The 15,449-nt window shown below is 38.2% G+C and overlaps 1 protein-coding gene across 1 annotated transcript; it reads right to left on the reverse strand.

Annotated features, from left to right (window-relative positions):
* Positions 1-1,629: 1,629 nt before the first annotated feature.
* On the reverse strand, positions 1,630-14,144 carry LOC127635883 (activated RNA polymerase II transcriptional coactivator p15-like). The gene is made up of 5 exons (XM_052116153.1): positions 14,020-14,144; positions 13,496-13,565; positions 3,554-3,679; positions 3,057-3,165; positions 1,630-1,957 (listed from the first exon to the last, which is right to left on the reverse strand). Exons 2-5 carry the CDS (start codon positions 13,562-13,564, stop codon positions 1,878-1,880), a joined length of 384 nt encoding a protein of 127 aa, XP_051972113.1. The 5' UTR covers position 13,565; positions 14,020-14,144; the 3' UTR covers positions 1,630-1,877.
* Positions 14,145-15,449: the final 1,305 nt, after the last annotated feature.

The following is a 15,449-nucleotide window of genomic DNA, read 5'->3' on the forward strand; positions in this document are numbered from 1 at the left end:
ACCCTGCAAAAATTGGACACATTCACTTCCATTGTGTCTCAATTTACCCTCCATATACCTTTTTCACAGACTGTGATGACGCGTTTCCGCCTTATTTATCCGCGTAAATATAGCTAATATTTAGAATAAGTTCTGTAACTTCTAGTGTACCAGCACCCTGCGAACACGCACAATGACCAGGCAGAATGTCTTCTGAATGGCCAAACATACAATATGACCGCGGGCCGCCGACATCTTTTTCTGCCACTGTCAATGATAGCTGAGAGTAAATAAGGATGTTTTGTGCATGTCAATTAATAAAAAATTTATAAAAAGCTTACAGCACTTTTTATACAAGTATATTATAAAAATGCTATTAATTTCCCCTAAGCCTATAACTTTCCATATCAGAGAGGACATGTTATGCTTGACCACATATGACTAAAATCACATTAAGGAAAATACAAATAAACAGGCGAGCTATACGCTTCAAATAACGTTATTCTACTGAATCGTGAGACCTTCAATTAGGTCTCATCATGATGAAATAACAGGGCGGACAATAAACCAAGGGACACACCCAGACATACAAAAACACAATCGGTGCTAAAATTACACATATTATACCACAAATGAATACATGTTAGTGAGAGAATACACGCCTAAATACTAAACACTTAAAGGGATAGTTCACCAAAAATTATAATTCTCTCATCAGTTCACACTTATGTCATCATCTCAACTTCCTTTCTTCTGCCGAACACAAAATATATTTTGATGGAGATGTGAGGTGTTTTTTACCATACAATACAAATCAATGGGGTCCAACACTTTAAAGCACCAAACAAGGCAACCACTAAAACTATATATATACATATATATATATATATATATATATATATATATATATATATATATATATATATAAACATACATACACACAGTTATTTATGCATTTCAATTTCATAAAATAAATACACATAATTGAATAAAAAGAAAATATTTTATTTGAATTATATAATATATATTTGAAGTTTTCTTAATTTCATTTTGTTAAACAATACGCAATTAAATTTAATGGAAATGTGTAATGAAATTGAAATGTGTAAATCTTAAAAATAGGCAAAAATATTTTGAGAGCATGAAGGTAATCCATGCGACAGACCAATTCACTTCCTTATTCACTATAAACATTGAATTCTGCAGTCTTCATGATTTGAAGCAGGATTACACTTCTTCGTGCTTCACATGTGTAGCCAGACTGGTTCAAACTAACAAAGTTTACGGTAACTCAGATAATCGCTCTGTACAATTGTGGAGAAAAGAATATAATCTCAATGCTATTCTGAGATGCGGGTTGGCACTGTTTTGGCTGCACGAGGGGGACCTACACAATATTAGGCAGGTGGTTTTAATGTTGTGGCTGATCGGTGTATATAGTTATTAATTAAATTTTGTATATTTTTATTTTTTTAAGGTGCTGTTTCTCTATGTATAGGCCATAATTAAGTTTTCGTGCTGATAACTGCCAATGTAAAGTTCAAGACCTATAGGATGAACACAAGGAAGCAGAACATAAAATGACAGTGTGCACCTTTAAGTAGCTCTAAATGAAAAATTGGTGACTCAAAACAAACCACACAATTGTAATCCATTTCTATCACCTTTATTGAAAAATGAAGGGCACAAACTTACACCCCATCCCTCTAGTCAACCCCTTTGAAAAACTCTCCAAATATTAAAAGAATACAACGATTACATCTATTTTATTAAACCCTAATCTAAAACACACATACAATCTGGTCCTGGTCAATACAATTGCTTTGTAAAGCATAAGCAGAACTGTAGAATGTGAATTTGTTTAAAAAAAGAAAAAGAAAAAAAAGTCCTGGCAGGACTTATATCCTTTTCACTGCATCATCAATCTCACTGATCTGCTCTTTGAGCTGGTTCCACTGCTCTGGGTTCAACGAAATACCTGAAAAAACATCACAGGACAGAAAATGAACAACTAGGCTCACTTAAAAGTACAAAAACAACATGAGCTGCATCCCAATTTGCATACTTCTGCACTATTCTAAGCCATTTTGTATTACATGATTCCAGATTCTAAAGTTTCAGACCAAAAAAGTTGTAGCGAGTGATAAAAGGTAAGACAATATTTGTTCCCTTCTGCTCTGGTTTGAGGGGCTGCTGTGCCTTGTTAAAACATCTCTAAACTGAAATTCAGAGTTGATTTTAAAATTAAGATTTTTGTCTAAAAGTCACTATCTGGTCTCGCCGCCCCAATATATCGTGGCCTTCTACACCCTTACTCCCCCACCAGAACATTCTGGTCTTCTGATCACCTTTGAGGGTTCCTCGTTGTCGCTATAGCTCTAAGCGTGAACGTGCCTTTTCTGTGATGGGTCCTAATATATGGTCTCCCTTTCCATGTAAGGTCAGCTTCATCATTAGCCATTTTTAAATCATCTTTAAAAAAAAACATTATTCTGTAGTTTTTGAATAGATCATTGAAAAGTTTGAAATGGATAAAATACATGATGTTGCATTTAAATGTTTTTATTTATTTTATATTTAACTTTAAATCAATCTGTTAGCACTTTGGGTTAACTTCTGTTGTTTTTAAATGTGCTCTATCAATAAAGGTTGACTTGAGTTAAACCTAGTGAGTGAACATGTTAGGTCTTACATGTTAGGAGTAACTGGTGTTTTTGTGAACAGACATGAGCAGCGTAAGGAGACAGCTGGTACCTCATCACCCATCAGTGAGAGTTTGAACAGGTTAGTAAATAGTTTAGTAAGTTAGATGAAGTTAATGTTAAATTAAAGTTAGTTAGTGATGATTAGCTTCACTAAACATAAAAACACCTTAAAACACATTCATATTTAATATATAAAAATACTGAACCGTCCAATTATCTATATTAATATATCATTTTATGTTGCTTGCAAAAAACAAAAACAAAAAAAAGTACAAAAATAAATAAAATGGCAATACTACTTTGTGACATTTGATGGCACCCCAACAACATGCCATATCATTAGATCAGAACATATGACAAACAGACTCCTACCCTTTCTCCCTGGTTTCATTTCACCCTCCTGATCCATCCAGTATTCCCGAATATCGATCAGCACTTTTCCTTTGAAGTCTCGAACACTCACATACCTCATCTTCCCGATCTAAAAAAAAACATATGTATATTTAATACTGTATATCAGTTCTTCAGAAATTTAAATATCCCTTGCAGAATCAGCAAAATGTTTATCATTTTCCCACTTGATATTAAGAACCAATTTCAGTTCTCTTTTTTTTTTTGTACTGTGGAATATCCTTGAGTTCATATCTGCATTTTCAGGGCAGTATTATATAAATAAATACATAAATCCCAAAAGTAATTCTCATTCTGTTTTTTTCCTCACTCTCAAAAAAATTATAAAACAAATAAACAATTCAAAACTACTTACAGATCCTGCACCGGGTGTGTAAACTTATGGGCACTGTTGTGTAGTGTGAACATTTAAGTAAAAATACAGATTTATGCCATAATATCGTTATTAGACTCTTCACCTGAAACATATTATCATTTTTACTGCTGCTACTGCTGCTTTTGGAGGCTGCTGACACCTTTGAGGTCTCTCCACTCTTCTGTTTCTTTGATGGCTTCTCTGGTGCTGCCTGCTTTTTTCTCTTGGACTGAAACACAGAAATTTACATTGAGCACAATTAATCACTGAAGTTTTGTGGAATTGCTAGGACGACGATCAAGATAGCAATTAGTTCCGGTCCTCAAATCTAATTGGACGTGAGAAGTTCTATGAATATTGACAGTTTCATAATTCTGTGTTTGTGCCATTCTAAACTAGTTTAAGAGCAGTATGTGTCTCTTTACATTTAATATTGTGACGTTACATATTTTAGCCAGCAGGTGGCGGCAAAAGACCATTTTTGTGTCAGTTACATGACGTGAAATGAGTCAGCCTCAGTCAGTGTTTTCATTTATCAGCACAACGTGATCACTCATATTACAACTACACACTAAAGCTAGGAAATAGGTACAACAGACTGATTAACTACTCCAACTCAAGGTGCTTACCTCTTACCAGAGTTTCCACATCAGAGAGGACATACGATTCAAAATGGCGGAGGTGATTGCGATTTCTATAGTGAAAGTGAAAGACTAGCGCATCAGCTACCGTGAAATAGGGAGGAATGGATGGCTATTGTTCCATGGAGAAAAAGGCTGAATTTGACAAAATTATCTTCAGAAAGCTGACTAGCACACTACAGCATCTCTGCTTGGGAGTGGCAACAGGTGATGGATCTCTCTCTCTCTCACACACACACAGACACAATAACTTGTTAGAAAGAGCTAAAGAATGATACTAGTTCTAGAATGACATTTTTTACTTACTAACGGAGGCTTGGATGCATTATTTGGTTAGAATCTGCCGTTGCTAGTTCAAATCCATCACATAAGAATGTAGTTCCATGCACAAATGTGTTTATTACCTAAATCAGTTTTTAAAATTTGTTTCCTATTTTATTTTTTTATATACTTGTTCAACTGTTGTTAATTGTTGTTACTTGTTGAACTGTTATATACGGGCAATATCAGACCTGCCAGACGGGGCACTGACGGGGCACCATATTTTGCTCATCAGGACATTGTTCTGTGCGCACCACGAGTGAAAGAGAGAAGCATGAAATCATCATCCAGATAAACGCTTATTAAATAATTGTGATAATAATAATTTAAGTAATGATACAAAAATAAAACATAACGCAGAGTGTAAATGAAATGTTTTATGGGAATTCAATATTAATAGACTTGCACATCCCTAATTTACATATGTAAAAAAAAACAAAAAAATTATGTTGTGATGTAAAACACTGTCAATGAGATATGAGTAAAACCCAAGTTTGAGTTCAGAACTAAATCAGCTTATATAGTCACACATCCTGAAATAGGTCAAATTAAAAATTTAGCCTATTCAATTAAAAAAATATCTAGAAATGTAGGCCTTCCTAGATAGCTAAATTATTACCTGAGGTTCCTTGATGGCTTAGCCAGGCTAATGTCAAAATCATGATTGCACAATGTGCAAAATGCATGGTTTAGCAGTTTTGACGGGCGGAAGCACGGCAATTGCTCCTGATACTTTGTGAGGAACTGCTGTGGGGCATTGACTTCTTTTTAGGCCTGCTAATCTCTCTCTCTCCCCCTGTCAGTGTCCTCATCTCATGTCATGTTTTTTTAGCTACAAGGCAGGCACGCGTATGCACGCGCACACCTCGGTAACTTTCTAGGTAACATTATTTCTGCTGCACATGCTGTGCTCGCTTAAGAAATCTATAAGACAGCGGGAGTGGATGGGTGATCGAACGGGATTTTGTGTTGCTGTCAATTTGCAGTCTCTTTTAATGATATGTACATTGTCAATCTTACCCGATTGCTATTTGGGGAATGAACCCAGCGCTATGATTGGTCAAACTCTTCTTTTACTGTTGCTTGATTTGAGTACTGCGCGTGCACAGAGGCTTCACCAGGTTTTTGCCTAGCTTAGAGTGACAAATCATACCAGCGTACTTTGAGGTCAAAATGCGTATCCGCTATGCCAACCTGTACGTATTTTGCAGGTCTGCAATATCATACTCGCAATCTTGCTATATAGCCCTAAATCAGCACTGCTGTGATTACCTATGGCATTCTGCCTGCAGCCAAATCACAGCAGTGCTGAAGTCAGATTTTTAAAATTACGTTTTTCCTTAGTCCACAAGAGGGTGCATTGTATACATAAAGCATAAAACACAGTGTAATATTATTGCAAAAAACATTAAATTGCTGTAAAAAAAAAAAAAAAAAAGCATTTAATTTTCAACTAATGTGAAATAGTGAACTAGTGATTAATCAGAGAAACGCTTATAATAGGAGTAAGATGCAATGGCCAAGTATATCCACCAACTGTAAAGGACTGTTCATCCATTTGTTTTTCTATGTAAACGCACGCTAGATGAACGTCTATTGTTTCGCTTTGTTTTTGTTTGTTCAGTGTCTCATGCAGGAGCACTGTTTTTTAGATGTTGTGTCTAATTAAAAAGAACTTTAAAAAGCATCTTGTGACACTTGCTTTGTTAAACTGTATTTGTTGTGCATGTAGACAGTGCATTCACGAATTATTCAGACACATTTTGTTATGTTGCAGCCTTATGCTAAAAGGCTTTAAATAATATTTTATAAACAATCTACACTATATACCCCATAATTATAAAGCAAAAAACTGATTTTTGAACTTTGCAAATCAATTAAAAAGAACAAAAAAAACTGACATATCACATTGACGCAAGTATTCATACCCTCTGCTGTGACACTTGAAATTTATCTAAGGTGCATCCCATTTCACTGGATCATCTTTGAGTCAACTTGTAGCAAATTAAATTGATTGGACATGATTCGTAAAAAGGCACATGCTCGTCTATATAAGGTCTCACAGCTGAAAATGCATATCAGAGCAACCACGCCATGAGGTCAAAGAAATTGTCTGCAGACCTCAGAGACAGGATTGTGTCAAGGCAAATATCTGTTGAAGGCTACAAAAAAATGTCAGCTGCATTGAAGGTTCCCAAGAGCACAGTGGCCACCATAATTCTTAAATGGAAGTTTGGAACAACCAGGACTTTTCCTAGAGCTGTCCGCCTGGCCATACTGAGCAATTGGGGGAGAAGGGCCTTGGTAAGAGAGGTGACCAAGAACCCGATGTTCACTCTGGTTGAGCTCCAGAGATCATGTGTGGAGATGGGAGAAATTGCAGAAGGACAACCATCACTCCAACACTCCACTGACCTAGGCTTTATGGCAGAGTGGCCAGACAGAAGACTCGTCTCAGTGCAAGACACACGAAAGCCCGATTGGAATAAGCAAAAAAGCACCTAAAGGACTCTCAGACTGGGAAAAACAAGATTCTCTGGTCTGATTAAATAAAGACTGAACTGTTTCGCCTCAATTTCAAGCATCATGTCTGGAGGAAACCAGAAACTGATAATTACCTGCACAATACCATCCAAACGGTGAAGAATGAGGGGGGTGGCATCATGCTATAGGGCAGTTTTTCAGAGGCAGGGGACTGGTCAGGGTTGAAGATAATCTGAACACAGCAAAATACAAAGATATCCTTAATGAAAACCTGGTCCAGAGCACTCAGGACTTCAGACTTGGGCTGGGTATCGTTCAAAATGTTCAGATATCGATACTGATATCTTGACTTCGATACTGGTTCCTAAGCGATACTTTTTTCCGATACTTTGGTCGAAGAAAAAAAAAAAAGCAGGAAAACGACGAACACCGGTATTTCCGCTGGTTGGACACTAGGTGGTACTATGGGATAATTTTCATGGTAAACATGGTTAGGGCTAAGCTTACACAATAAACCAAGACACCTTGATTTCAAACTTTTAACATTATTTTTTATTTATTTGAACTAAAAGTTCAAATGAAACTGGAAAAAAATAAGTGCATTTAAAATGCGTTAAATATTTTGAAAGATGGCTTTACAACAGTTGTGAACATCTCTCTGGCAAAGAAGCTTTCTCTACCCGTCGGGTATTTCGTTATCCAGGAAAATATATCACGTGTGAATAAATTCATTTTGTTCCCTCCTTCACGATATATCCAATTACATTGGAAACCTCTGGGCTGAGGGATTAGTTAATATTCTTGCTTTATTGATTTTGCACAGAAAATTTAAGAATTCAAAATAAATGAAATTTTTTAAATCAAATACAATTCTAAATTTAAATTTCACTCCAAACGAAACTAAAAAGCAAATAATAAAATAATATATATATAATATACTACATGTATAGATGGATTCTTGCCTGACCGTAAATGGAAAGATTGTTACGTGTATACATACACACCTTTCCATTTACGGTCAGGCAAGAATCCGTCTAAACAGGCAGGCGGAAAAATTACTTACACAAATAAAAACAACTATAAATGTAAAAATAATAATTATAATGACGATAATAATCACTGAAATATAAATCATGGTTCGTGGTGAACAAGTTTTTGTATTATTTTATACATTTTGTATTATTTTATATACTTTGTATTATTTTACAGGCTACAGAGTTACGTTCACAATAAACTGCTCTGTGGAAATAAAGTGAACTGAACTAAAAGCACCTCCTGAACTGAGATGTCTGAGGTCAATTGCAGCACTCAACAAAAAAAAAAAAATCCGAAGGCAGAAACAAAGTGTGAGATCCTAAGATGCATGTGTTCCACGAGACTGCACGCCTCCGTATCAGCGCGTCATATGCCAATATACGGCTTTTCTGTCATCTGTACTTAATAATATAATAGTGTTTCTTCAAACGCTTGGCTGTGCGTCTACGAGCAAATTTTATGTAATATTAATAAGTAATATTAATAAATAATAAGTCTAATAGTGATAATAATAATTTAATAGATTAATGGGAAAACGAGCCAAATATCATCATGACATGTTCAAAGGCATCAGCTATTGGCGATCATTGAGCCCGAGATCATCGTCTGTTTGCTCAACCCGAATGTGCATTTCTCACTATAAATGCACAAAATAGTCTCTGCGGCTCGCTTTGTGAATGCTCTAGTAAAAATTATATTTTAAAGGCTCATTATTACGGTTTAGTAGTTCTCTGTTATGTAGAACAGTGTTAGCAATGTTACTGATAACATTCTTTCTTCGCCCTGGAACTTAAACCATTTTCTGATACTAGTGTTTTTCCTTGATGCCTAAACACAGCCAATCACCAGCACTTTTAGATTTGGACACATCTAGCATGCTACATGCTTATTACTGACGTTGATGAGATTAACCCCTTAGGTATCGAAATTTGGTACCAAATGACAAGAGATATTTCATTACTCGATTGTTTAGAGGCAATTCGGTCGGTGCCTAAAATTGATCGAACTCGATACCAAGCCCTACCTCAGACTATGGTTTACCTTGCAACAGCACAATGACCCCAAGCACACAGCCAAGCCAATGCAAGAGTGGCTTAGGGACAACACTGTGAATGTCCTGGAGTGGCCCAGTCAGAGCCTGGACAGGAACCAAATCAAACATCTCTGGAGAGACCTGAAAATACCTGTCCACCGACGGTCCCCATCCAACCTGACAAAGCTAGAGAGGAATGGCAGAAAATCCCCAAATCCGGTTGTGCAAAGGATGTCGCATCATACCCAAAAGCAATTGAGCCTGTAATCGCTGCCAAAGGTGCTTCAACTAAGTACCGAGTTAAGGGTCTGAATACTTATGTCAATGTGATATCAGTTTTTTCTTTTTAATAAATTTGTAAAGTTATTAAAAATTGTTTGCTTTGTCATTATGGAGTATGGAGTGTAGATTGATTAGATTTTTTTATTTTTTTTTAAATCAGAGTTTTTCTTTATTTGAACCACTAAATAAACAAAGTTTTAGGATTCAGAAACATACAAACAAAGAAAAGCTATGATGCAAATTTATTCTGCGCTATTACTATGTCACTAAACAAATGTACGCAAAGTTTTGAAAACACTGACGGTCAACTCTTTTGAAAGGTCAGATTATCATGCAGCAGACAAGATGATCTTTGGAAAATTTTTAAAGGGGTCAAGACATGCCTTATTTATTATTTTAATATGTTCCTTGAGGCTCACTTATAACAGAAACGGTTTTAAAAAAAAAAACATTTGTGAAACATTCATTTTTCACCCTCATTCTGACCCTCAGAAACTCTCTTGCTTCCCCTTTAAGACTTGACAGTAAACGGCAAGTTATGATTGGCTCTCTGCTCTCGATTGACCTGCTCTCTCATTGCTCACCGCAACTGGGCGGGGCTACAGAAGTAAAAAGGTAAAGTAGGCATTGATGTGTTGTAGTTCCATGACAGAGTTACATCACAATGTGGAGGAAGTAGAAAATGTCTTCGTTAAATACGTAGCCTCGGTTCCCTGAGACGAATGGAACGAGACATTGCATAGTAACGCATATGGAAGTGCCTTCATACACAACCTATTTGAAACCTCTCAATAACAACGCCAATACTCTAATATTGGCTATGGTGTTTGAGCCCTGCCTGTCTTGGCATGAACCTGACCACTATAAAAACAGGTGCACAGACAACATTTCCTCAGTATTTCTGACTGAGAACAAAGAGCGCATCGCTCGTGCCTCAAGGACTCTGAGTCTTGTAGTGCGGCTAGCGTTCGCAATGTAAATTTCCCTTCGTGTCAGAGAACCGAGGTTACGTACGTAACAGTGACAGTCCCTTACGACTCAGTCCTCTTGACATTGCGTTTACTAATGCATATGGGGAACAGAATCCCATCACGCCGAATCGCCAATATGTCTTGAAAGGTCACACCATTCACCCATGCGGAGGCCATACCTCTAGTTGAGTGTGCTTTAACACCAATTGGGCAAGTCTGATCCTGCGACGCATAAGCCAGGGTAATTGCATCGACAAGTCTTTGCTGGGAGATGGACATTCCTTTTGTGCATCCTCCATAGCATATAAAGAGCTGATCAGACAATCTGTACTGGCGGGTGCACTCAACGTATGCGTGTAGCGCCTGCACATGGCATAACTAATGCATTGATTGTTCCACATCTGAATTAAATGGAGGAGGGAAGGTGGTGAACCACCTGTGCTTTAAAGGGCATGGTCAGGACCTTGGGTAAATAGCCTTTCCTGGGATTGACAGAGGCTCTTGATAGACCAGGGCCAAACTCGACATTAATTGTCGACTGATGGTACATGCATGTCACCTACCCATTTTCTGAGGCCAGAGCCAGCAGTAGTGTGGTCTTAATGGAGAGCAAGCACAAGTCAACAGACTCCAAAGGCTCGAAGTGGGGCCTTGCTAGAGATTTTAGGACTAAATTAAGTCCCAAATCGGGACTGTATCCGGCCGAGGTGGGTTTAGTCATCATGCTCCTTTAAGGAACTTTAAGATTAAATCATGCTTGCCAATAGAGGCACCGGTTTCATGTGTGTGATACACAGATATAGTTGCCACATACACTTTGAGCGTTGACAGGGTGAGTCCTGCGTCTAATCACTCTTGAAGAAATATTTATTATAATAATACATTTTAATATTATATTAATTTCATGTATGGGGCAGTTTACTGGGTCCTTGCTGTGTGAGAGACACCATTCAGCAAACACCTTCCATTTTAGTGCGTAGAGGCATCTAGTGGACCGTGGTCTGGCTTGTAAAATAGTGTTCATGAGTGAACACGTCAGTTCTGGTGTGTGTAGTGTGCTTCGTTAAGGGGCCACACATGCAGGTTTCATAGCAGGAGATGCCAGATTGTGCCTTGCATCTGAGAGAGGAGAGGAGAGTATAGCTTGAGGATGAAGTCTCCATTCGCCCGTTATCACCCCTTAGCTTGACAGTAGGCCTGCGCCGTAACTCAGGCGGCCTGGGACATATGTCACTCTCAGGGAGAGATGATGCTCGATCCATAGGAGGAGGTGACACGTCATTCTTGACAGTGGCTGTGAATGATTTCCACCTTGGCTGTTTACATATGCCACAACTGTCATGTTGACTGGGCAAACCAGGACATGACAGCTTACTATTTCTGACTGAAAGCCTTCAAGGCTAGAATTACAGCCGATAGCTCGAAGCCATTGATGTGCCACGCCCTCCTTGCACATGTCCAGGTCCCAAAAGTTGGGTGTCCATCACACACCACCGCCTAACCTGTGTTGGAAGCAAACATTGTCACCATTTTCTGCCTGACAACTTTGGACCCAATGCTTTCTGAAACAAGTTTCAGTGGAAATGTTCTCCCCAGTTTGAACTGAGACGGACACTGTAAAATGGCTGAAGCAGTAAGTCTGTGCTGACATTACAAAGCCTCTGATTGTGGCAGTAACAGCCAATTGTCAAGGTAGTTAAACCATTTTGTGCATGACAATTTGGCACAATCTCTATCGCGTTTTTCGGCTCGTAACACTGGCATTGGACAAAACCATGGAAGACAGAACGCCGTTGAAAAGGGGTGGCCGGTGTGCAAAACTGGACCGTATAACCATGTTCAATCGTTTTTGCACCCATTCTGAAATGCCCATAGGGCAATTTGGTTTGCTCACTGTATGTTATGATGCGCCGCTCACTATAGGGAAGCGGATGTGCATAATGTGTGTGCTTTGAAGATGAAAAAGGGGCTCTTTATTGAGAATGAGTGAGCATCTTGTGCATTTACAATGAATGCTGTATTCTTTTTTGCACTTATTGCATTTATTTGAGTGCAAGACACAGAAACAACATTTTGAACAATATTGTGAACAACAATATCCCTTTCCCGACAAACAATATTGGGGAGATGGGGAACAGGGTTTTGTGTAGAGATGACCCCTTTTTTGGCTCCCGATCACCAATTTAAATATTAAATATCTGCCGATACGGAGTCCTGATCCGATACTTGTATTTGCCTAGATAATAGAGCTGCAGACTGTTTTTTTGTTTGTTTACAAAAATAACCAATTAAACAAAGTAACTAAAAGATGTCTTCAGCTAAATGATTTATCTTAGTGCAGCTATCATTTTTATAATGACATAACATGTAAGTGACACTTTAAATATGGCGAGGCCGAGAGATGTTCACCGGAGCACTGCAGGGGAGAGTAGGTTCTTCCGTCCGCTGACTCGTGTGTATCGATGGTGGGAATTAGGGGGCTTTGAGACAAGGATGATCGCTGTCTTGAAGGAAGAAATTTTGAGGAAATGGTGTCTGTGCACCTGTTTTTATAGCGGTCAATTTCACACAAAAAAGGCAGGGCTCAAACACCATAGCCAATATTTGAAGATTGCCGTTATTATAGAGAGGTTTCAAATAGGTTGTGTATGCGTTACACTCCCCATATGCGTTACTGTGCAATGTTAAGTGGACTGAGGGAAGGGAATGAGTCGTTTTGGCAGCCTGGTTTCAACAAATGCTCTTTTTGCAGTGAGGAAGAAGTTTTGAGTTCTAAAACTCACTGTATTTTTTTTTATAGTACAATGACCTCTAACATATGAACATACAAAGGAAAACGTAATTCCTCATGTCATGACCCGTTTAAATCATATGCAGGGATAACATTAATAATCTTGTGAGGTCCATGCCTGCTTTAGTGCACCCTGTCATTAAAGCAAAGATGGGACATACCAAACACTAATGCTATTAATGTACATTTTCAATTAAACTTTTCACTCAAATTTCGGACAATATTAACTGTAAAACCAGAATGAAGCATCAAAGACTTTCAAGCCCACTCATTTTTGTAGATGAATTGGACAATGACATTAGAGCATGTTTTGCATGTCATAAAAATACAATGCAAATAACGTTCAAGCTTTCGCATTAGCATAAAAATGGTGCACTACCATTTTCATTGGTCAACTTTTTCCAGATTTGGACATACAAATACTCTTGAATGTGATGTACTTTTCTTTCAGTTAGTTGAAAGTGAGATGTGGGATTGATTTCCATACCTTCGTGTCAACTTCACTATCAGATTCACTTTCTGACGAAGAGGACAACATTTCCTTAGATTTGGGCATTCTGAAAAAGATGGCAATGACATTTAAAGGAAGAAAAAAAATTACACCAAAAGACCATTTTGCAAGCTTGATCACCTTAATATTGTTACTGTAGTCATAAATAAATGTCCTACACATTCCATATCTACACCTACTGCTGTGTCAGTCACGCTTATACAAGGGGTTTTATCATAGTGATTTGCACTAAAAGTTACTTTCCAAAGCAGTGGTGTTTGCACTTTCGCTTGTTGCGTTTTGCAGGTATTTCATGAGTGCAAAATAAAATAAGCAACGGCGCCGGTATGAATTCGTTTATTATTCAGTTTTGCCTCTATAACAACAAACAAGGCCCAAACATCTTGATACAATCTGAGGTGGCCATTTGCCAACAGTTTCCCTTTACTGATAGTGTTAGCTAATATAATATGGAGTAAACCTCGAGTATTATAATTTAGTGCACGTATCAAATTACTTACGTGATGTTGTAGGTATGCAGATTAAATTGGACGGCAACAAAGACTCATTCGATACAAGAGAATCCGTTTCTGTGCTGAGCGCGCTAGCAGGATGAACCAGGAAGTGGGCAGCGGCCTTTGAGGAACTGAATTGTTGGAAGTGTAGTTTTGCATATCCATCACCGCTTCTTAAAATAAATATTTTGCCAAAAAAGGAACATTTACATAATTTACTCACCATCATGCCATCCCAGATGTGTGACTTTCTTTCTTTGGTCCCAATGGCAGGTTAGCCCCTTGCATGGCAGCTCTACCACCATTGGTGTGTGAGTGTGAATGGGAAACAGTGTCAAGCGCTTTGGTAACCTCTAAGGTTAAAAAGGCGCTATATACACTCACCTAAAGGATTATTAGGAACACCATACTAATACTGTGTTTGACCCCCTTTCGCCTTCAGATCTGCCTTAATTCTACGTGGCATTGATTCGACAAGGTGCTGAAAGCATTCTTTAGAAATGTTGGCCCATATTGATAGCAGTGGCGGCTGCTGGTCTTTCAAAGAGGGGAAGCTCATTTTCGGCCTACATTATAAACTTATTTACCCTATTTTTTGCACTAAATCAATCTTAGGTGTTGATCTGCCCTGCTGTTTAATTCTAATTTTTTCCTCGTAAGGAAGACTTTCAAATGGCTTCGCCAAAATCAGGTCGACAATATTAGCACCGTCTGCCATCGTGCGCAGTAGGCTAGGCTAGTACGATGCTAGCCTAGCCTACTGTATGAATGAATGAATGAACGAACGAACGAACGAACGAACGAACGAACGAACGAACGAACGAACGAACGAACGCTCTAAAACAAAATATATTAAACTTGGTAAAACTGAAACAAGGAATGTGGTGTATAATTGTATGAAATGTATTATGCAAATTGACTAGCAATTTCGCCAAACAAATATAAAGAAATAGGTTGCAGCAGTTTGTCTTTCGACTACACTTGAGAAATCCGCGATGGGACTGAGCGCGAAATAGCTTCAGTGACTTCTTATAGTACAGATTCGCTGTCAATCAAAAGGAGATGCAGTCTTTCGACAGATCCTCCAATCATCACGCGGAAACCCAGAGTCCGGGCCAGCCCACTCCTCATTCACCCCCAGAGACGCTGAGCGTCCGTGGGTGGGACATCATCGCAGCATTTATCCAATGACCGTCTATTTTCGGAGCACTGAAAAAAACTGTTCAGAGCAGCCCCATTGAAGTCAATGGACGCTCGGCTTCAACAGGGAAATGCACTGACGCTACGGGAATGTATGAGAAGTAAATCGATTCAGCCGACCTGCCATATGTAATGTAGCTGATTCTGAACGAACTCGTCTTCGAGATGAACGTGTTCTAACGCATTTTTAGTCAATAAATTGTTTACACAATAGTACATATTTGACCATTATTTTT

The sequence above is a fragment of the Xyrauchen texanus genome, chromosome 43 (assembly GCF_025860055.1).
Source record: "Xyrauchen texanus isolate HMW12.3.18 chromosome 43, RBS_HiC_50CHRs, whole genome shotgun sequence".
Taxonomy (NCBI): domain Eukaryota; kingdom Metazoa; phylum Chordata; class Actinopteri; order Cypriniformes; family Catostomidae; genus Xyrauchen; species Xyrauchen texanus.

What these genes read in the sequence shown, in the direction of transcription:
- LOC127635883 (XM_052116153.1), bottom strand. Translation starts at nt 13,564, where the DNA reads ATGCCCAAATCTAAGGAAATGTTGTCCTCTTCGTCAGAAAGTGAATCT. An exon ending in AAAATGATAATATGTTTCAG is followed by an intron (nt 3,166 to 3,553) that starts GTGAAGAGTCTA and finishes GTTTTTTTTTAG; the next exon opens with ATCGGGAAGATGAGGTATGT. An exon ending in AATGAAACCAGGGAGAAAGG is followed by an intron (nt 1,958 to 3,056) that starts GTAGGAGTCTGT and finishes ATGTTTTTTCAG; the next exon opens with GTATTTCGTTGAACCCAGAG.